Consider the following 22038-nt stretch of genomic DNA (forward strand, 5'->3'; position numbering starts at 1 on the left):
TTGTACTAAAAGCAAAAATAGCCTATTTGCTAATTGTCACTAAATGTTTTTTAAATAATTAATAATTTGTTACCAATAAATTGTATTTTAATATTTCTACAACAAGCGAAATTAAATTCGTTTAAAACACGGAAAATATCGATATTGTATCGTTATTTTACACTGAAGTCGATATATTTGCCATAAATTCAAATTCTTTTTAATATATCGGACCAATTTCCACTTTTAAAGCCGCATGCACTTGTCTAACAAGAGCCTAAATTAAAAAAAAACAAACAAAATATGTACAATTTTTTGAATTTTTGATATACGATATATGATATTTTCGATACGAAATCGAGAACGGTTTTCTTTCGATATATCATATAGGAGTCTTCTTCTCGATATTCATCCCTTATTTAAAATTAAATATTTTAGTTGATAGAGCTTTTTCGGAGAGGATAGTCCAGCATATTTTACCACCCATGCTTTGATTACAGCCCTGGTCGGTAAACATATCGACGCGCTAAATAAAACAGTTTTCGAAAATTAAATTTTTCAATTTTATTTTTGCGTTTATTTTTGCATTTTTTTCTTGGTGATTTTTTCTTTTTTTTAATGTTTTTGGTTTTCTTTAACGTTAGTAAAATATCCAACAATTTTAATTGAAACTAATATTTAAGCCGGAAAAAATATAGGAGTTGCATTTTTTTTTACAAATAAATAAATAATGTGTCTTGTATATTTTTATTATCTTTCATTTAGATTTTGGTGCCGTGTAGATGTTGTTTTAGTTTTTCTGTAGCTGCTTTTGGATGTCGGAAACAAGCTACATTATGTACACATCCTGTTTCGCAGAGTATAGATGTAAGTGTAGGTGTCCGTGTTCTTTATATAATTTACATAGATACAATAAATAAATAAATTACATAATATATGTAGGTATAAAACAAAATAAGCAACAAAAAATATATAGCAAGTATAAAAGGGATTGCTGAGGTGATGGAAAACCGCTAGCCTTAAACTACAAAATACGCATAAAATCAAACAAATAAAAACAGGTTTCGTTTAGTAGCCCTCATACTAAACTCTTTTGTTTTTAAGACTAGTTTAGGTAGCTTTACCCAAGCCTAACAAAAAAACACTCAAAAAACTTCATAAATTTGAAACGAACTTCATAACGGTCTTTTGTGCCCTGGGGAGTTTCCCTTTTTTATATGGGCTGGATGGTTTTGTTGGTTGATTGGTGTCTTGGCTAAAGAATAACAATGGTTTTTTGGTGTTGTTGCTGCTGATCGCTTCAATTTTTTAAATTTTACTACTAGCATTTATCATAAGTACGTTTTCACAATGCAGATTTCAGCTTCACTTCGCACCCCCTTCCATTCAATTTGTTGCTCGTTATCAATTAATTAATATTACTTTCTTTTTTAGTTGTTAAAAAGCCATTTCTCTTAGCTAGTGTGAATTTTGTGGTGCGATTGCGTTTTGTTTGGTTTTAATCGTCTTTAGTTTGAATTTATTTATATTTATTGCAGTTATTGTTTTTCTATTTTTATGAAATATATTGCACAAGACGAATTTTAAATATATAATTAGTTTTCCTCTCCCACTTTTCATTTTTTGTTTATTTTTTTTACACACAACCACAGAACACTATCTATCGTTCGGCAAACCAATGTGAGTAAGAGAGAGATAGAATGACAGGCGAAAAAGAGACAAGGAAAGTGGGGCGATGTAAATTGAAAATTTAGTTTTTATAAATAACACTTAAAAAGAGAGAAATAGTGAAACATTGTATCGTTGCTGCCGCTGATTGCTATGTGTGTCCTTACAAAAGTATATTCTGCCACTAGTTAGTATTAGTATCTCTTGCACTTATCCTGGGGCTTGAGGTTTTTTGGTTTGCCGAAAGTTGTTTATTGCACAGATTCATTGTTTTTCGTCGGATTTTAATTATTGTTCTTTTACTTGTTTCGTTAAGCCATCGAAGTTCGTTTTTTATATGTACATTAATCCTCGTTTTGTATGCACTTTTATTCCGTTTTTCTTTTGGTTTCTGCTTTAAGTTAGGAGTTAGTTCTGTTTTGCTTTTAAGTTGAGTTAAATTAAGTAAATTTGTTTGTATGCAATTCTACGAAGCGTTTCTTAGAGTTCGTTTGTTGGTTGTTCCATTTCCTCTCGCTCTCATCCCGCTCCCATGGTCATCCTGGTTTCCATCCCGATCTGAGGAGTGCGCCGGGACATCTGGATCTGGGACATCGTCATCAACACTGCACCTGACGGTTGCCGTAGGGCACGAATTGGGCCTTACGCACGCTCGTAGAAAAGAATATAGGCACTGGATGAAACGAGATGGTTTTCGGACAAGGCATCGCTGACGCTGTGGAATCAAGTTGATCACTCAATTAAAAGACTTCAAAGGGTTTGCTTAAGTTAATTAAATGTATAAAATATATTGCCCCGTAAGGAGTATTTTCGATCTTAAATTTGGAGGATATATATACTTACATATTATCATTGAACTCATGCCACTTGCGGGATGCGGGATGCTTGCAAAGAGCCACATAATGACCGCCAGCTGTTGAGCCTGTGGGATAAATATTAATTAATAAGTGTACTCAAATCCAAAGATGTGTTTGCAAGTCACCCATATGATTGGATATCGCATAGAGCGAGTAATGCACATTCGAGTTAGAGTTGGCGCCATAGGAGCCCATGTTCAGCTCGCTGTCCGATGTGGGGAACTCAACGATGTTGGACAGCTTGCTCCAGCGCGTTTCCGAAAAGCGCTTTAGGTCTGTAAGTAAAGTTAAAGAAGGAAGTTATTAATTTAGACCAACAATTAAACAGACTATCAAGTCCTTTGCAATGATACAGTTTTAAATAGTACGGATATTTGAATATATGAAAAATACGATTTAAAAAGTTTCATGTCAATAACGAAATTCCTTCATCTGCAGCTTAATTTTTAAGTAATATCCCAACGTTCCTATGAAAGTTTCAGGTGCTTAGTGGTAGCTTTAAACTGAGCTCAGAAACGGTATTGAAACAGACGGACGTACGTGGCTATATCGACTCCCCTAGAGATCCTGATTAGGTATATATATACTTTATATGGTAGGAATCGTCTACTTCACTGCATTGCAAACTTCTGTCCGAATTTAAAATAAAGGTATAAGGTACAAGAGTATAAAAAAAATAACAAAAAATTAAAATAAAGAATTTAAAAAAATGTCCTTTCGAAATATAATAATATAAATATAAGAAATTAATTAGTTTGTCGATCAACGACTTACCGAAATGAGCATAGTAACCCTTAAATATTTATATTAATTTTGTGTGTATTATTTACATCGTTTTTAGTATTTCGGTAAGTTGTAAACCAATTTTTCAACATATTTTCTATTATCTGTTTTATGACTGTTTAAGTTATACAACTTATTGAGTGCATTATCAAACTATTCATTTTTTTAATTTATGCAACCTCTGATAAGTAATTTTATGAGGTAAACCAATGGTATGAAACTTACGTATAACTAGATATTTGGGGAAACGCTGAATGGTGAAGCTCTTGGTGCATTTCCGCCGCGTCTTGCACTTGGCGCACGTGGGCATCTCATCGCCGTCGAGTACCTCCTCACGGATAAAGAGGTCGAGACAGGCCTCCAGCTTACAACGCGACGAGGACGGCAGCGGTACGCTTAGATCCCAGAACGGATCGAAGGTGACGCTGGTGTTGCCGCAGGTGGTGCACTTCAGGGTGCTTTTAAGCTGACCCACAAAGAGGTCGCGCACCAGCGAGTTCTCGTGCCGCGTATACCATTCCCAGGTCAGGTCTGCCTTCTTATTGTCACTACGGCAAGTCAAACATTTAGCTCATTAGTGGATGGGGAATACATATCAACAAATCAAGACCAACCTGAGATTATCGTCAATGCTGAGCGTCTCACCCTTGACGCCCGAGTTTAGGGCCGAGTGCAGCGAGTCGAGGAAGAAACGCAGGAACTCCTGCGCATCCTGTTGGTTATAGTCGCTATACATGCGGTGCTTGGTGGAGAAGGCCCGCTTCAGTTCCATGGGCGTCACAGTGTGCACATTCGACGTCCACATCTCCTGGATAAGTTTGGCAAATTCTGCAAACACAAATAAGGTTTTAACATGGACAAATGCATAGGTCGGAAATAAATCTCACCGTGGAGTATCTGCTGATCCTTGGTGGAGGACGAGCGGGAGCCATGGTGCGACCGCAAGAAGCGTGTCAGCTCCTGAGTGTGGCTCAGACACTGGATGACAGAGTTCATGAAGCAAGTGTTCCCGATGTTTCGCAGACCGCACAGACCTGTAAAAGGGAATTTCAGACAAAGGGATTCGGATTAATTTCAATGAATAAGGGGGTCGGCACAGCCGAGGTCTCTACTCCCCAATTGGGATGCGTGGGCTTGCATTCGCTAACGGAAGAATCTATCATACTCGCTCGATCCTCAGTCTTCTTATGACTCCCCTTCAACGTTCTTCTCTATATAAATACTTTTTCAATTTTTTTTTTATTTTATTTGAGCTTTCACTGAGAATTTCGATAGACTTTTAGAGAAATGGGAATGCTATTAGAGAATAAGTCAAAAGAATTTCATCAAACTTTTTGGCATTTTCTGTTGCAATGGTTCACAATGGGGATTATTTTTTAGGAATGCCGTAATGTGTTGAGAGTAGATTTCAGCGAAAATAATTAAGGTAGCGCACATAATTCGAAATGTCGGCAAACATCGGTTTTTTGTCTTCTTAGCTATACCGCGGAACCTGTAGGTGATTGGATATAAGTTTGTATGGGACTTTTACTCAGGAGCACCCAACTATCATGAAAAACTAGAAATGGTTCGTGGACATTTTTGGCTGTCTACCTGTCTTATTTTATAGCTTCGAAATGGTAAGTCGTGATGTTTTTAAAACATCAATAAAAAACTATTAAAAATGTTATTTTTTCGTTGTGAACAGGAAAAGTGTGAAATGTGAAAATCAGTCCTTCGAAACAGGTGTGGCCCACTTGAGAGATTTTGATGCTACTTGCTCTACTCTAAGTAAAAAAAACAGATTTCGAAAATTGTTACATTTTTAAGTTGACTGAATCATTATAGGGACTTGAACAAACACTTTTTTTTGTAGAATTTAAACAAGTCAAATTTAAAAAAAATACCCTTTGAACATCTATGTATGTTCAGCTGTAGTAATCCGACTGACCTTTCTTTCTTTTGTATTTATATCTTTGAAAGAAGAGGTCAAAATACAACTTTAAAAACCAAAAAGTTGTTCAGTTTCTAAAAAACACTTTGTATAAGTGAATATATTAATTCACAATGCAGACCTGTTCCTTATAAACCCACCTTCAGACTTCTCATCACGCGACGACGAGGCGCTCTTGTAGCCATCATCCGAATTGTGCTTCAGGGATGACGAGTTGAGAGCGGAGGAGGTGCTAACGCTGTTGCGGCTAGTGCCGCTGTCCCGATCCCGATCCCAGTAGCGATTCGACGTGGGTGTCATGGGCGGCAGCACGCTCCGAGCACTGCTGCTACTCCCAGTGCCGCTTCTTGCCGCCGTCTGAACAACAGAGAAAATTTTACAAGTGAGTATCATTTGAATCTATATTTAAGTTCCCGAACTCAAATGACAACATAGCGATTCCTTTCCAGTGATGGGGATATTTAAAGTACTTTGTGAATAATTTTTTAACATGCAATTTCATATTTAGGTATATTAAAATGTTATTCGATATTTAATAGGTATTTAATTTATATTTGAATACTTATGATTTTGGATACTTTATACCACAAGATGGCGTTAAAGGATTGTTCTCTTTTAACTTAAATTCTTGAAATTTTTGTAAATTTAATTTTATTCCCCAAGGAAACTGAGCTGAAAATCTTTATGAAAATAGTTTACTACCCAAAATTAATAAGTCGGAACAAGCGAGTTTTCTTTTAACGGAATTTTCCCATCACTGATAATCTCGATAGATGCATGTCGGTTCGGGCGACAGATTAGTCGTTAGTATTTAGGTAAAGTTAATTTAGTTAATCGAAGCAACTAGCAGTCGAACAATTAGAGATTTAGTACAGGTGTATTGTGTGTTTCATAATGCGGATGAAGAGTGAAAAGAGACAGCGATAATAGACGAGCATGCAAAGGATAACACAAACGAAACAGTGGTGCCTTGGCGTCATATCGATAGCGAAATAATCAAAAAAACGATAGATACAACAAAGGAATATATGTAGTGTGTGATGAGTTTAAGATATGAATATGGAAAGAATATACGTTCTAGCTACAATTTGAGTTGCTGATCTTGCCAAGTGCAAGAATCTCATGTATCATAATCATAAATATATATATATAAGAAGAGAACGGAATGGAGAACAAAAATAAAGCTAAACTGATCGGTGACCTGGCCAAGGACCGACTTACACTATCGCTGGCGGAGCTTGGGGCTGTGGCTGTGGCTGTGGAGACGGAAGACGTGGCTGGTGTTGGTGTTTCTGTTGTACCGACAACACTAGGTGTTGCTGCTGCCGTTGCATCGCTGTTTACCTTGGTGGCTATGGCCAGGCATTCGTTTGCCTGCCTGCTGCTGTGGGCTCCTCTCACCGTCACCTTGTTAATGGGCGAAACCACCGCAGTGCCGGCTCCTCCTCCTCCAGATGTGGCCGCCACCGGCGTGCTAACACTATTCATCGTGCCCGTAGTACGATAGGCTGCTCTGGTTAGAGAACTACTATAGCCCGCAGCCACTCTGATGTTGTCCAGGTCGCTGCTGTAGCGTTGCTGCAGGTTGCCGCTGCTCCCGCCTGCCTGCGATGCGTGATTGCTGCGACTGGTCCCGGCCTCGACTCCTGAGCCTGAGCCTGTCCCACTGCCAGACCCTGCCAGACCCGCTGAAGAGCTCGGAGCTTGCCTCTTCTGCCCACTGAGATTGTTGAACTTCTCTATGGAGGCCTTGATACTCAAGGAATCTATGCCATATCGCCTGGCATTGCTGTTACTCCTGCTCTCCGGGTTCAACTCGCCATTGGCCTGTCGATAGAGAGCACCACTGAACTTCTCATAGCTGGCTGCGAAGTTCGATTGGGCCGATGCTATAATTGTGGACTTGGGCCGTGGATAGCGATGGCTGGCTGTCTTCGAGCTAGCAGGTTGCTGCTCCTGTTGCTGCACTTTATTTGTTTGCTGGTGCCGCAGCTGCATCGGGGGAGTGATGGGCTTGAAGTAACATATGCTCGCCTTGGCTGTCGATCCCCCGCCTCCTGCTGGGCCACTTGTTGCCGGCGGATCATCGCTGTCTATGTAGCTAATGTCGTCGTGTTGGTCCTGTTGACGCTGCATGTTGTTATTGCCGCCGTTGTTGAGGTTAGTGCTGTTGTTATTATTGTTAGTGGCGTGGCCGTTCATCATAGCTGATCCGGCGGTTGATTGGTTGTTATTCAGCGGCTTCAGCTTGCCGTAGCTCCTGGTAGACGTGGAAGTTGCTGCTGCTGCTGTTGCTGTTGCTGTCGTGGAGCGGGCACTGTACTTGAGAACTCCGTTGCTGGTGGTGGTGGTGTTGTTGATGGTGGTGCTGCTGCTGCCGGTGGTTGTTGGTTGCTGATTGCCATTGAACATGGGCGTGCGTCGCATATCAACCAGCGCCGGTGCCCGACTACCGTTTTGGTTATTGTTCCTCGAGTCCTCACCTGCTCGACTCCGTCTGTGGGGCTGCGACGTGCTTTTCACTTTGCTGGCTGCCACCTGTGCGTGGGCCAACTCGCATTCGGCCTTCAGGAATGTGGGATCCTTGTAGCTGGACACTAAGAAGTAACGCTGATTGGCAGCCCGCACCGGATTGGATTGACTGTTCGCCGTGCTCGCCGTCGTGGAGCGGACCTGGGTTGCTACTCCGCCGCCTCTGCCGTATTTGGCTACCGCCAGGGCGGCGTGAGTCCTATCGACGACGGCCACCGAGGCTTCAGGAACTGTCGAGTGCTTGCCCGGCCCTGGGTTTTTCAGACGAGTGGCTAGGCTAGCAGTTCCCCGTCCCGATAAGGCAGATCCTCCTGGTGATGGCACCTCTGTTGCACTTGCTCCCAATGTTGCTGCTACCGATGATGTTGCTCCCGTCGCTGTCTGCAATTTGGATGCCTGTGGAATCTTGTGGAATCCTCTGGTCTTCTTAATGTCTAACATCATTCGACGGGATGGTCACCGCACTCCTTTTCTCTCTGCTGCAGTTGGTTCTCTAGCGTTTATTTTTGTTGCCTGCCTACGGTTAAGTGGATACGAGATTTTGTGTTGTGTTTGTTTGTTTCCTCGCCGCCTGCCAGGAATAAACTACTCTCGACTAACCGGATGATCCTGTCGTGCCTCGCACTATACATATATCCTAAGCAAATGGATTTTTTGATGATCTTATAATGGTTTCTTAGGGGGTTTTATTTTAGTTAGGAGTATTGTTAGTTAGCCTGGCGTTTAGTTGGACTTAAGTTGGTTTTTTTTTAAGTTTAGTTTAAGTTAGAAGGATCGCAATCTGCAAGAGTTTAGCTAAAAATACATAGAAATGTAAAGTTGATTAAATGATCGGCTTTTGCTGGGCTGACTGACGAACACACAGAGGGTGTAATGGGAATAGGAATAAAATGAGGTAGAGAGGTCAATGGTTAATGCTGGGTAATGGTTATACTGGTTAATGGTTTCTTATTTTTTCGCTTTTTCGCAAACGCCATATAATTGTTCGGGTTGTGGCACATGCAATTAGTTTGGTTTTCGTTTTCGGGGCAGCTCTTCTATTCTCCGCTTAGGTTCTGGCCAAAGTTTTTACCTTGCTACTGTCGTTTAGCTTAAACGTGGCCGAGGTGCTCACATCGGCATTGTCCGCACTATCCTGGCATACACCTGCATCATCGGTGGTGTCCTGATTTCGTTCATAAATGGCATTTCTTTTCGGTGAAGTCGATAGCAGCGATAGACCATTTAGTTTGGCTCCCAGTTCGCCATTCGATTCACCTGCCTTGTGGCCATTTGTGGGTGGAGGTGGTGGTGGTGGTGGTGGAGGAGCTGCTGGAGGAGCTGCTGCTGATTCCACTGGCGTGGTCATGGGTGCCTCCGCCTGGCTGCGACGTGTGCGGTTGCTGCGAAGCGTAAAGGTGGCCGTGGGCACATCGCCACTGCTGCTGCTGCTGTTTATCGAGTACTTGCCGGAACCCAATCTTCCCGTGGAGCCCGCCGAGGAGTCCCCGCCTGCATCGCTGCTATTGCTGTAAAGGCGACTGTAGCGACTGCTACTGCTCCGGGGCCTCTCCAGCGTCACCGTGCAGGTGGGTGTCGTCTCCTTGTTGCCGCCATTCTCCAGTTCCGCCTCAGAATGCCCCGACCTGGAACGTGACAGTTCACAGTTGGGTTTATAGTTGGCCGGACTATACTTTTCGTATATGTCCAATCCGGAGGTGGCCACCAAACGGGCCAGCGATGGGGATGAGGATGAACTGGACAACCGCTTGCTGCCATCGCCTTGGGCGTCTCTACTGTTACTGATGCTGTGGCCACCACTTCCTCCGCTGATCGGTGGCTTCTTTGCGGAATCTTGGCCGCGCCGCAGACCGTAGTCCTCCCTGTTGGACGATCTGGTCAAGCTGTCGCCATTGGTTGTTGTTGTTGTTTTGGACGCCGATTTGCGCGGTAACTTTGATTTTCGGTTTTTGTAGGATTGATTTTCGATTTTGACGAGTGTTTTTGGCGAAACATTTACAGGTGTCAATGAATTTGTGGTGGTGGTATTTGTTTTTTTTGAATTGGAGTAACGGTAACGGTAAACGGCAACGATAAAACATGTTTCATGTTTTCAATGTCAAAAAGTATTTAACAAAAACAAAATGTAAAGAAAAGAAACATCAATGATATGGTCAATGTCTGGATAGAACACAAATGAACAGCAAACGATATATGTATGTATATGAAATAATAATCACCAAGATGACGGAACAGTGGCCTATTAATTATATTTATTTTATTGCACTAAAATAAAATCAAAAAAACTTTTGATTGAAGGGAAGATTTCAGTCCTTCGCTAATATTGGTTTTTATACTAAAAAATATTCGTACACAAAGAATCTCTGCGATAAAATAACTTTAATAGCCTCTATCCACAGAGAAAATCCCTGAGAAATCACTGAGCACATTCGCCTTCAGCTAACAGCAGTTGGTCATCAAAATAGGAAATTTAGCTCTGCAAAACTGTTCTACATTTTTTTCCTAATATAAATATTATTATTATTTAAAACCAAGTTTTACTTATAAAGCATGTCTTGTATAAAATCTGCATACAAATTGATTGTTCTCTACCTTCTTAGTACGCCTCTGGCTGACAGATATTATTATGTCGTAATTGCACAAAAAGAAGTCTGGAGTTTTTCTAATTTAAAGGAAAATTGCAGAATTTTATAAATATTCATAAGAAACTGAAAATAATTAAATATTATCCGAAAATGAGTGTCATTTAGTTTCGTATGAGTAAATACGCGGCAGTCCCACAGGTTCAATAAATGCCCCGATTACAAAACCCAATGGCTTATACCCTTGCAGAGGGTATTATAATTCTGGTAAAAAGTTTTTAACGCAGTAAAGGAGATGTTTCCAACCCTATAAGGTATATATGTATATTTTCGATCCCATATCACTTGACTATTCGACCTAGTCGTGTCCGTCCGTTTCTACGCTAACTAGTCTCTTAGTTTTGAAGCTATTGGGATGAAACTTTCCAAAAATATTTATTTTTTTTAGCAACAATTTGAGCACCCTATCTCAAGGTTCATTCAGGAATAATCGGAAAAATAATGAGAAAAAACTCAAAATAAATTCTGTGTTTTTTGACATATTATATTGTACTGTTGGAAATATCAATTTCGTTATATTTTAGAATTTTTTTTTAAATGCATTTTATAAAAACGTACAAATATTATACATGTGGGTATGCATGTTTTCCATTAAAAAGGATGGGAAAATGAATATCACCATAATAATACCAAACACTCCATATTTCAATATATACCAGGGAACGAAAATAACTGTTATTGTAAATTTTTCATACAAAAAAATCACGCACTCAGAAGGGTCCTAAAAATTTTTTAAATACACCACAATTTTTATTAGCCATTGTAGTTTACAAATCCGTAATGATTTTTATTTTTTGATTTTTATAATAAAACTCAAAAAATAACTGTTATTTTTTGATTTTTATGAATAACAGTTATTCCCTTGACATTTTTGAAAAAATGAAATAATTAAAAAAAAACATAATACCCGTGCTTTTTATAACTTACTAAAAATTTGTTAAAAAAGGCAACCGCGCATATTTTATACCTATATTTTTTTAAAATTTTGTTTACCCACAAAATCGCCATAAATCAAGTTTGAGTTTTATTTTGATCACGACGAATAACTGTTATTTGTCAACTTTTATTATAAAACTCAAAAAATAACAGTTATTCTTTGAGTTTTACTTTACAAATCAGAAAATAACTGTTAAAGTGTGATTTTTAAAATAAAACTTATAACAGTTACGTTCCCTGATATATACGGAAGTGAATAAATGTGTGAATTTTTGTAGAGGTTTTGGAATTAATTTGTCATTTTTTTAACTTTCCTTTCTTGTAATTAGTGAACCTTTGCAAGACTATTTAAACATTGCCTGCTTAGCTTTATTACATACTTTTATATTTGTAAATCCTTCATTGGTGGTGTCACAGAATTTGTTAGAAAAATTTGGTTGAAAGTCTTTTGTATTTTAATACAAATTTAAACCGTATTTGGTTGAAATAGATTTATTACAAGAGTATAAAAATAAAATTAACAAGCCGTTAACGGTACGATCTCTGAATGACCAAATTAGTCGTTGGATTTTGGGATCCAAATGTTCTAGCGTTACGATAAATAATAAAAGAACCTCGCTTTTATTAAACATTACTGTTGAAATTGGTGCGTTTGAAAGTAGTAATTAGTGTACTAACTTTCCGCATGTACAAATTTTTGTCAAGCAACAGCAAACGAAATCGACGCACCTACATAATTTGGATGCCAGATGTTAACTGAAATATATGACTAAAGGTGTGAAATGTCAAGGGGACGAACCAACTGATTGCTTTTGTTTTTCCTTACCAGCATTCCCCCAAAAAAGTGAAATATAGTAAACTTCACATGCGGTGTTCTCTGGGGCACTCATATGCACATACCCACCAACACTCGCACATCCAGACAAAGACAGCCGTAGTCCCAATGCAATAACCTTGTTGCGAATTTTTCAAGGGGCTTAAAGGGGACAGAGGATGACACAATTGTTGGTGCTGCGGCCTTTTGTCGTTGTGTTCCCGTTGTTTTAGTGTTGTCATTCGGTTGCTGTTTTATTTGTTATTGGATCGGTGCCAACAAGTGGTTCAGCTCAGTTCAGTTCAGCTCAATTCACACAAACGCATTCCATTTCTGGGACTTTGGATGTGAATGTGGACAGGAATGTTACTGTGAACGTGATTGTGAACTGTCCCGGGTTATTGACGCAATGGCGTAGCCCTAGAGCCGAAAAGGATCTTTCAACCGCGTTAAAAAAGTGGTCGTATTCTTATAAAGAACACCCCCGGTTAACATCTTCATTTAAAATACTGCGAATATTTGTAAAAATATTCCAAGATAATTGTACCTTATACTTTTTTTTATATGATATATAAAAATAAATATCTAACTATCTAAAAACCAATATAGAATCATAAGCCAAGTCGGACCAGAAATGTCTATCTGTCTGACCATCCTAACGGCAAGCTCTCATGAGCTAACCAATTTTAAGAATGTTTGACCGTGGATTTAATAATTTTAAATTTTTATACAAGTGCTAGCCACATAAGCATCTATATTCTTGATCAGTTTCACAAGTCTAGTCGATCTAGCCATGCCCGTTTGTCGGTCTGTCTGTCCGTATAAACAATGACAACTCGGACGCTAAAAAATCTAGAAAGCTTGAATTTATCATGCAGATTTTAGTAATTCTGAGCAGGGCAAGTTTGCTTCAGCCGAATGTTGTAAGTTGTTGACAAAAAAATACTTATATAAAATTTTGAAACAAAGATCTTTCTTCGTTGCTAAAAGTTCACTTTTATAATTGTTCTAATACTTGTTTTAATATATTTGTTATATTTTTGACGATTCAATAAATTCACTTTGAATATCGAGATCGAATTTGATATTTGTAAGGCCTTTAATTGAAGTGCACATTAATATGGTTACATTTAGATGTCATCATTAAAGAACGAATACTGTACCAGTGTCCGCTATCGCAGGTATAAAATGACTAATTGTCCCTCGGTTTGACTAAATACACTCGCTATTCGAATAGTGCGTGAGTGTTTGTCTTTATTCATGTGGGTGTGCATGGATGAGTGGGTGCTTGGGTTTGAATGGATGGTATAGTTTTTTGTTGTTGCAGCAACAAAATACAACACAAACAAAACAAAATAATCAGCAAAACGAAAATGCCAACATTAAATATTCTGAATGCCCCTAAGAAAATAAATTAACACTAAAAGAGTCAAGAATATGGGCGGGATTTTTACGGATACTTTGGAGTGGGCGAGGTTGGGTCCGAAGGCAGGAAAATGATCACCACAAATCGGGGCGCTAGGTCGCATGAACCATGAGCCTTGTGTGAGTGTAGTCTGTTGTGGGATTGTGTTGTCGGGATCGAATGCAAATAACCGAAAGCGGGTTACCAACTAATGAAATATTTGAGCTGATATATCTGGTTGCAGAGATGCACGCATTACGATGTAAATGACAATGAAAGCTCTTGAAATGGTTGAAGGTCATATAATTGAGTGAACTCGAATGCATTTTTTATCTATAAAGTATGCCTTTTAGATTCTTAATTACATGTTAAGGTTTTAAAAACCCGGCTTCACAATAATCTTATCACTCTTGACTGTATTGACATATTTAGGCAATTTTGTTTTCTGACTAGATTCCATTAGGTTCATTGCAGACTTTGAAGTGGCGTATAACATAAATAATTCAAATTCCTGCTGAAATATTTTGTAACTTTTGACCAAATAGTGCAGAAAACATGAAACAAAAAAATGATTTCAAGGTTCTACTTCTAGTAAAATGCCTTCACACCCATTACCGAGCGTTTTTTGTATGTGGACGATGAACAATCTTTGAAATTATACGCGACTTCACCAAATATGCAGATACATAACGCATGATGATTTCGGGGATAGGGGAAGTGAGTAGAGTTATACCAAGGGCCCAGCATACAGGATACTTAATCGTATAGAGATATGAATAACTGAAAACCAAGAGATCAGCCACCAAACTTAAGAGTAATCGACCATAATTCAGGATGGGTGTATCGTAAATTGAGTTAAACATAATAAAGAAGTTAAGGTGAAACTCACTCCGTATCGGCTATACGTAGGTGAATCATAGCTGGAGCTGCTCAGATACGAGGAGGTGGTGCGGTATGCGGACGAGCTGGTACCGGAACCGCCGCTCAGATACGACGACGACGAGGTGGACCCAACGCTGCTCCTCTGCAGACTGGAGCGCGGCGCATACGACGAGCTAGAGGAGCTGTTGGCTGAGTACGTGGAGTACGAGCTGGGATAGTAGCTGCTGCCGTAGCCGGACGAGCTGGAGCCGCCAGACGAGGTTGGCAGCCACTTGGATAGGCTGCTACCGCGGTCGTAGCTGCTCGAGTAGCGGGAATAACCGTTCGTGGTGGCGCCTCCGCTGGACCGGTCCACCGCACCACTGCCGGTGGTGGTACTGCTGGAGCTGCTGATGTGGTGGCTGCCGCTGGTGCTGCTGTCGCCGGAGGTGCCGGCTGACGATGTGCCGTAGAGACTGCCGCTGCCCGCCGCTGACGTTGACGATCTTCGCGGCGCAATTACACGCATATTAGTGGCAGCAGCGGCAGTGATCAAACCCCGGATTCAGGTTGAAGTTGAGATTGTCCTTAATTAGTTCTGGTTGCAGCACGTTGTATTGCTGAGCGGCTGGTTCCTGTTGGTCTTGCTTCCGTTTCTCTGTTTTCGTCGTCTTTATGGGGTTTTCGGTGCATTAATATCAAGTTTTATCTTCGAAATTCATGTATAAATCTACCCACCTGCGTCGCGTTATTTTACATTATCCTTGAATTATTTGCCTAGCATTAGTTTAAACTTAATTGATGCCTATGTGCTACATCTATGACCCGTTCCGTTGCTGCTTAAGTTGTAGACAAAACTGGAAAGAAAATCAGATGAGGCCTTATTAGTATATTATAATTATAATATTATTATTATATTTGATAATTTCAGTCATAAGTTTGCAACGCAGTTACGGAGACACAATGAAACTTTCCGAAAAGTATTCGGCTGCCCGAAGTTTGCTTCCATTCTTGTTATTGCTCAATAACTTTCAAAAGCTACAGTTTTCACATATGCGATATGTCAAAATTTGGGGAACCTTAACCACTACAGTGCATTCAATTTTACGGAAAATGCCTATAAGTAGTAATCATATAGAAAAACATGTTTGATAGTGGAAAATTTGTATTCCTTGTAGTGAGTCCGAATTTGTTCAGAATTCACCACTCCTACCGCCAATCAGCTGTGTTTGTTGACAATCAAGGAGTAAACAACCCAATTTAAATAAATGTATTAAAAATAGTTAAGGTAACACAGGCTTACGATAAAATATGGTCAAATAACTTAATTATGAATATACATACGTACATACATATGTATACGGGTGGAAAACAGAAGAAATCTTTTCCAACCAAAATCCGTTATGTTTCTTAGGTACATCAATACACTAAAGATAAGAGAACACATCATTTAAAACAATTATAAATTCAACTATAAATTTAATTTAATATTTAAAACATTTTATAAAATTTTAAGGGAGATGGAGATACTCAGTCGTCAGCGCCATCTAGTGGCCATTTAATTTTTTGCTCATCATTTTTTAATGGATTGTTCGATTTTAAAATTTTTTTCTACATTTTGATAGGTATTAATAAACAGAATATTTAAACATTTAGCTTTTTACATTTAAACTTTTATAAAATCTGCTCGGATGAAACAAACTTGCTCTGCGTAGGAAGCCCAATAATATGGTTGATTAATCCCAACCTTCAAGCTTTTGTAGTGTCCGAGATCTCAGCGTTTATACAGACAGACATGGCTATATCGACTCGGTTATTGTCCCTGATCAAGAATATATATGCCTTATAGGGTCGGAAGCCTGTTAGATACTTTTGCACGAATACAATATACCCTTTTACTCTACGAGTAAATCACTGTTTAATATGCAAAAACATTTCCGTTTCCAAGTCCATCTCCTTTTTCCCGTTACTTTCTCGGAAAAAGGGTAGCCTATTAGGCGGAAGGTTTTCTAAAATGTTGAGGGATGCCAAGGATAATGCGAAAGTTTTCAAGGGGAACGCGCTCTGCCACTTCCTCACCGCCCTCCCCGCGATTGATTTTTCACCAGCGCGAGGCCCGCACACACACAATCATCAATTAATTAATCGTTGAAAACACTGAGAATAATTTTAGCAGTTTGTTGTTTTTTGCATATCGAGCATTCGCGGCCTTCGTTTTGTCCCTGATAATAGTAAACAGTTAGGCGGAAAGTGGAAAACCGATCAGCTGCTGCGTCACTTGTTTACAATTGCAAAATAACAATAAATAGAAAAAAAAAACGTTTTTCAAGTTTGTCATAACAACAATAACAGTGGTGGGGTTGAAGAGGGAGATGGTAGGCCTTATGCGGTAACACTCAAAACGAAGTGAAGTGTGTGTATGTTTGTGTGCCGCCAGGCAGTCTACGTTCCCCTACGAGAGAACCGTAGATATTCCCTTAATAACTATTATAAAATGGCCACACTTTCATGAATCGATCTTTCGTTCATAAAATACTACAACTACACTGTAGTCCATTCACACACACACACACACCTAACAAAAATAAATGAAATTCTTCAAGTTCACTCAATCATACGCACACACGAAGGTGCAGCTGAACCAAACTTTTTCCACGGTTACCACGTTTAAAGCGCTTTCATTGGATAAAAAATTCATACATCCTCTGCACGTCGAAAATCGAAATAATTATGATAAAACCAACAACAAAATATAAAAACGAAACGAAATGAAATTCTATTTATAAAAGGCGCACACACACACGCTCGCGCATGTTTGGCAGTGAAATGTGAGAGGGAAAGGGGGAGAGCCAGGAGTAGTAGTAAAACAGCGAAAAGACCATGCGGGCAAGCGAGATAGCATTATTGGCGACACAGTCACACACACTCACACACAGCAGGCAGCGTACGAATTACGCAAAGTGAAATATCTTTCTCAAAATGGAAAGTGGAAAAGTGACGACGGCGACGATGGCTGTTGTAAATTTTTCAGAACACAAGAAAATAAAAAATATATAATAATCGCACTCAAATAGGAGCGTGCGATAGAAGCGGAAGGGGTGAAAAAATTTGACCGCAAAACGAACATCGCCAGGCGAACGAGGTCGCGCCGAAAAAACCCGTGTCTCATCCGCACGCCCACCAATTTTGATGCCAGGCAAGCACCAGCCTCGATTCGCATCGCAAAGCGTTTATTTTCGGCTGATTTTAAGCAATTTTTAGCACAGCACAGAACTCACTCTTTAATCGGAAATTATTTTATTTTGGCCAGTGTGACCGCACGGCGATGGTGCTTTCGCATTAGAGCTGGAGCCACAATCGATGGTTATTCAGGACCTATCGATATACTCGTTAGATGTGGAAAGTGCACTGGCTTACAATGGAGGGTAACTCCGCTAAAATACCTTTTTCAGACAGCCGCCTAAAATCGGATGCGGAAAACTTAGTTCCGGCGATTTGTGTTTGTGAATTAACAATCATGATCAGTGATCATGCGAGTTCAGCAGAACTATCGTAAGAAATCCAACAGTGATCATGTTGCTCTGCTGAACGCGACCATTGCTCCTGGCGTGTTTCGATGGCAAAATAATCGAAACTTTTTACCATTCTTAATAATTGTTCAAACATGTTTGAATACAATATACGCTTTTATTCTTCGAGTAACGGGTATAAAAAGAGACTTTGTTATGTTTTTTTTAGGGGAATGGCAAGACCTGGCAACCATCACACCAAAATATTATATACATTTACACTCGTTCTGTAATTTTCCCAAAATAATAATTTGAAGGCACATCCATCTCCCAAAATGCTATTTTAAGAAATGATATGGGCAATTCAATGGGGATATCAACCAAACAAAGAATCGTTGGTGATTCAAATTTTGTAATCCTTTTCATTTTCAGGAAAATAAAGTTTACACGTCTCCGATCAGTTGTTTTTGCATTAGCTATTTTCCATGTGAACAAAAATCCGCTTGGTGGTTGTGTAAAGAGGGTTTTAGAATGTTTAAAATAATAAGAGGGATGTAAGGATGTAAGCAGATAGGGAATACCCCATTCATTTTCAAAACAAATTTCGACGACGAGAAGTCTAAAAATATCGATACTGTCGATAGTGGCATCGATTGCTTCACAGCTACCAGCTCTAGTTTTTGTGTGTGAAAATTCTTGCGAAAAGATTCTGTTAAAAGTTCTTCGATCACAAATTCCGCGCAACGCCGTTTACCGCCTTTGTGCCGCCCCAGCGAATTGCGTTTGGCCCGTCGTTTGCCAATACCAATAGGTAAAGCCGACGCAGATTGCGAATGCAAAGGCCGCACAAACGAATTGTCGCGTCGCATTACGTTTTAGTGTTGCCAACTTTTCCGGAGTGCCGGGAACATATTAATTTCCTCGCCGAACGGACGCATTGCGGCCGAGATGTGCACGCCGCTAGATTGATTTGCACGCCCTGTTTATTGGGTACACTGCGGATAGTCCGATCTGTGTTCTCCAGCCTCCAACTTGGGCGGAAAAGCGCCGGCGAAAGGCGGATTCTAGCCGGAAAACGGCCAAGCTGGCAGCACTGCCAGGGCACAAAAAATGAAGTGAATTTCGGAAAAAGGCTAAGCTACAGGATAAGCCAAAAGTAAAGCCTGCCGGTAGAGTGTGCAAATGCGAGTGGCCAGCGAAGACCTTTGTTTTCCATTCCATGACGTTTTGTTGAGTTGTCCGCTGCTCTAAGGTGGTCATCATTATCACTCACTATCATCATTATTATCATCATCAACGGGGTCGTCGTCATTCAGCCAGCCACCCACAACCACCCACCAGAAAAACGGCCTTGAGGAAACTTAACAGCACCTCATCATCCAAGTCTAAATCTTCGCCTTGGTCTGGGTATCCCATCACAGTGTTCAGGTTGGTTCTCAATCCGGATTCCGAATCCCAGTTCTCTACTCAGATCCTCAAACAGATCCTTTCCCTAATCCACAGTTATGTCATCGACCGCCGGTAAGCGCAAGGAGATCTATAAATATCTCGCACCATGGCCACTGTACTCCATGAACTGGAGTGTCCGGCCGGACAAGCGATTCCGACTCGCACTGGGCAGCTTCATCGAGGAGTACAACAACAAGGTGCAGATCATCAGCCTGGACGAGGACACCAGCGAATTTAGTGCTAAAAGGTAGACTAGTAGACTCCAGTGAAAACTATGATTTTTTTCTTATCCAACTTTACGCTCTGTAAAAGTTTGATAGCCATCACCAACAACAAACTCAAAATTTATTTACTAATTATTTTAGTATAAGTATAAACCAGGGACCGTAAATAACAGTTATTTGTGATTTTTATTTTAAAAGGCCTACTGAGATTTGTACAAGTTTTAATCAACAATTTAACTGGTTTTTATGCACTTTATAGACATGAACAAATAACAGTTAATTTGCTTTCCAGATTTGTTGAAATGCATCTACTTTGTGGACAAGAGTAAAAAGAACGTTATTTTTGATGTTTAAAACCAAATATCACAGTAGTTTTTTTTAAATAAAAATCACAAATAACTGTTATTTACGGTCCCTGGTATAAACAAATGTCCATTTGTTTCATAAACTTAAAAAAATACTTAAAACAGCTATCCACCGTTGAAAAAATCGTCAAAATGTAACATACTCTTGTATAAAAACTAATTTAATATTTTGGATTAATATAATTTTGTTAAAAAAACTCAAAAGCAAGCAAAAGCAGTGTAAATTGGACATCTAACTAACTTATATTTTAAATAAGAAGTATGTACTAAATGACAAGCAGATTTTCTTCATTAATTCCAACTATAAATCACAGAATCAAAGTCTGTAATTATCGAGCTTGATTGTATTTTAATGAGACTAGTTTGTTGAAAATATAAACATTTTGTAAATGTATTCCATGTACCTAAACATTTCCCGTAATTCCCCTTTGCTTGTTTTTTCCCACTAGCACCTTTGACCATCCATATCCGACAACCAAGATTATGTGGATACCGGACTCCAAAGGCGTCTATCCGGATCTGCTGGCAACCAGCGGCGACTATCTGCGGGTGTGGCGTGCCGGCGAGCCGGACACACGGCTCGAATGCGTGCTGAATAACAACAAGAACAGCGACTTCTGCGCCCCGCTTACCTCGTTTGATTGGAACGAGGTAGATCCCAATCTTGTGGGCACCTCCTCTATAGACACCACTTGCACTATCTGGGGACTGGAGACCGGACAGCCGCACGCCCGCGTCTATGTGGCGGGGCACGTGAAGACGCAACTGATTGCCCACGACAAGGAGGTCTACGACATTGCCTTTTCGCGGGCAGGCGGTGGTCGGGACATGTTCGCCTCGGTGGGAGCGGACGGATCGGTGCGCATGTTTGATTTGCGGCATTTGGAGCACTCGACCATTATCTATGAGGTGGGTTAGATTGCAAGGAATGAAACATTTACATACATACATTTATTGACGTAACCATTTCAGGATCCTGCCCACACGGCGCTGCTGCGCTTGGCCTGGAACAAACAGGACCCGAACTATTTAGCCACCGTTGCCATGGACTCGTGCGAAGTTATAATTTTAGATGTTCGTGTTCCTTGTACACCCGTTGCAAGACTGAGCAATCACAGAGCGTGCGTCAACGGTATTGCGTGGGCGCCGCATAGGTGAGTTTCCCGTGAACTTTACATATTGTGTCTCAAATATTCATTGCATTTTGTATTCTAGTTCCTGTCACATCTGCACTGCCGGTGATGATCACCAAGCACTGATCTGGGATATACAACAAATGCCACGCGCAATAGAGGATCCAATTTTAGCCTATACAGCTGCCGAGGGCGAAGTCAATCAGATCCAGTGGGGCGCCACACAGCCCGACTGGATAGCCATTTGCTACAACAAAGCGTGCGAGATTCTGCGGGTCTAAGAGTCAATTTTTTGGTCTGGTCCCTGGCTATAGCACCTGTTTGCAATTGCTGAACAACGCACAGTCAAAAAAAAAAACAGAAAAGTCAGACAAAACACACACCACCCACAAAAACACACACATTTGCTGTTGGAAACTTGGAGGCGGAAAGGAGTGAGCTTAAGTTGAATCGGTTCTGTCAAAACGCTTCCGCCGTTTGTTTAATTTTATTGTCTGCCGCGAGAGAAGGAGAAAGAATAACTGAAAGTGAAAGAGAAAGGGCTTGGGAGAGAGCGAGAGCGAGAAATATAAGGGAAAACGAAGGAGACAGAGCATGTATTTTAGAATTATTAGATTAGTTGATTATACAAGTATGTAAGTCATGTCTATAAGGTATAACCAAAATATGTATTTCTATTTGTAGTTTATTTCACACTTGACAAGACCGCCCGACCCCCTGCAAACCCCAATCGATTTGAGGCGCTTTATTTAATTTAATTCTTGATTATACAAACCCATGTAGAACGGAGAGAAACAAGAAAGAAAAAAACATTTAAAAAAAAAACAATGTCCTACCTCGTTTTTTCAACCATGAATGTTGTTAACCAAGATTTGAGTCTGGCCAAAACAGCAAAAACAGCAGCCACAGCAATACACAGAGAAAATGAAAGGCGAATAAAGTATAGAG

General features: G+C 40.0%; 2 protein-coding genes across 9 annotated transcripts; one reads left to right on the top strand and one right to left on the bottom strand.

Annotated features, from left to right (window-relative positions):
• Window positions 1-528: 528 nt before the first annotated feature.
• On the bottom strand, window positions 529-17795 carry Usp2 (Ubiquitin specific protease 2). Of its 7 annotated transcripts, XM_044396204.2 has the most exons (11): window positions 17689-17795; window positions 15149-15267; window positions 14439-15081; window positions 8825-9685; window positions 5361-5577; window positions 4175-4321; window positions 3902-4115; window positions 3513-3835; window positions 2630-2779; window positions 2491-2569; window positions 529-2362 (listed from the first exon to the last, which is right to left on the bottom strand). In XM_044396204.2, the coding sequence occupies exons 3-11, from the start codon at window positions 14937-14939 to the stop codon at window positions 2290-2292; spliced, it is 2565 nt and encodes an 854-aa protein (XP_044252139.1). In that variant the 5' UTR covers window positions 14940-15081; window positions 15149-15267; window positions 17689-17795; the 3' UTR covers window positions 529-2289. The 7 variants fall into 7 exon arrangements, with proteins under 7 accessions (XP_044252139.1, XP_044252140.1, XP_016999305.2 ...); XM_044396205.2 differs by lacking the exon at window positions 8825-9685; XM_017143816.3 differs by lacking the exons at window positions 8825-9685; window positions 14439-15081; window positions 15149-15267; window positions 17689-17795 and adding an exon at window positions 6442-8508.
• A 767-nt stretch (window positions 17796-18562) lies between these two features.
• Window positions 18563-21513, top strand: wap (DDB1 and CUL4 associated factor wap). 2 transcript variants are annotated; one of them, XM_070218402.1, is made up of 5 exons: window positions 18563-19347; window positions 19403-19615; window positions 20407-20866; window positions 20930-21111; window positions 21173-21513. In XM_070218402.1, exons 2-5 carry the CDS (start codon window positions 19425-19427, stop codon window positions 21369-21371), a joined length of 1032 nt encoding a protein of 343 aa, XP_070074503.1. In that variant the 5' UTR covers window positions 18563-19347; window positions 19403-19424; the 3' UTR covers window positions 21372-21513. The 2 variants fall into 2 exon arrangements, with proteins under 2 accessions (XP_070074503.1, XP_016999327.1); XM_017143838.3 differs by having other exon boundaries at window positions 18564-19347; window positions 19423-19615.
• The last annotated feature ends 525 nt before the right edge of the window (window positions 21514-22038 follow it).

This window comes from Drosophila takahashii, chromosome X (assembly GCF_030179915.1).
Source record: "Drosophila takahashii strain IR98-3 E-12201 chromosome X, DtakHiC1v2, whole genome shotgun sequence".
NCBI classification, from domain to species: Eukaryota; Metazoa; Arthropoda; class Insecta; order Diptera; family Drosophilidae; genus Drosophila; species Drosophila takahashii.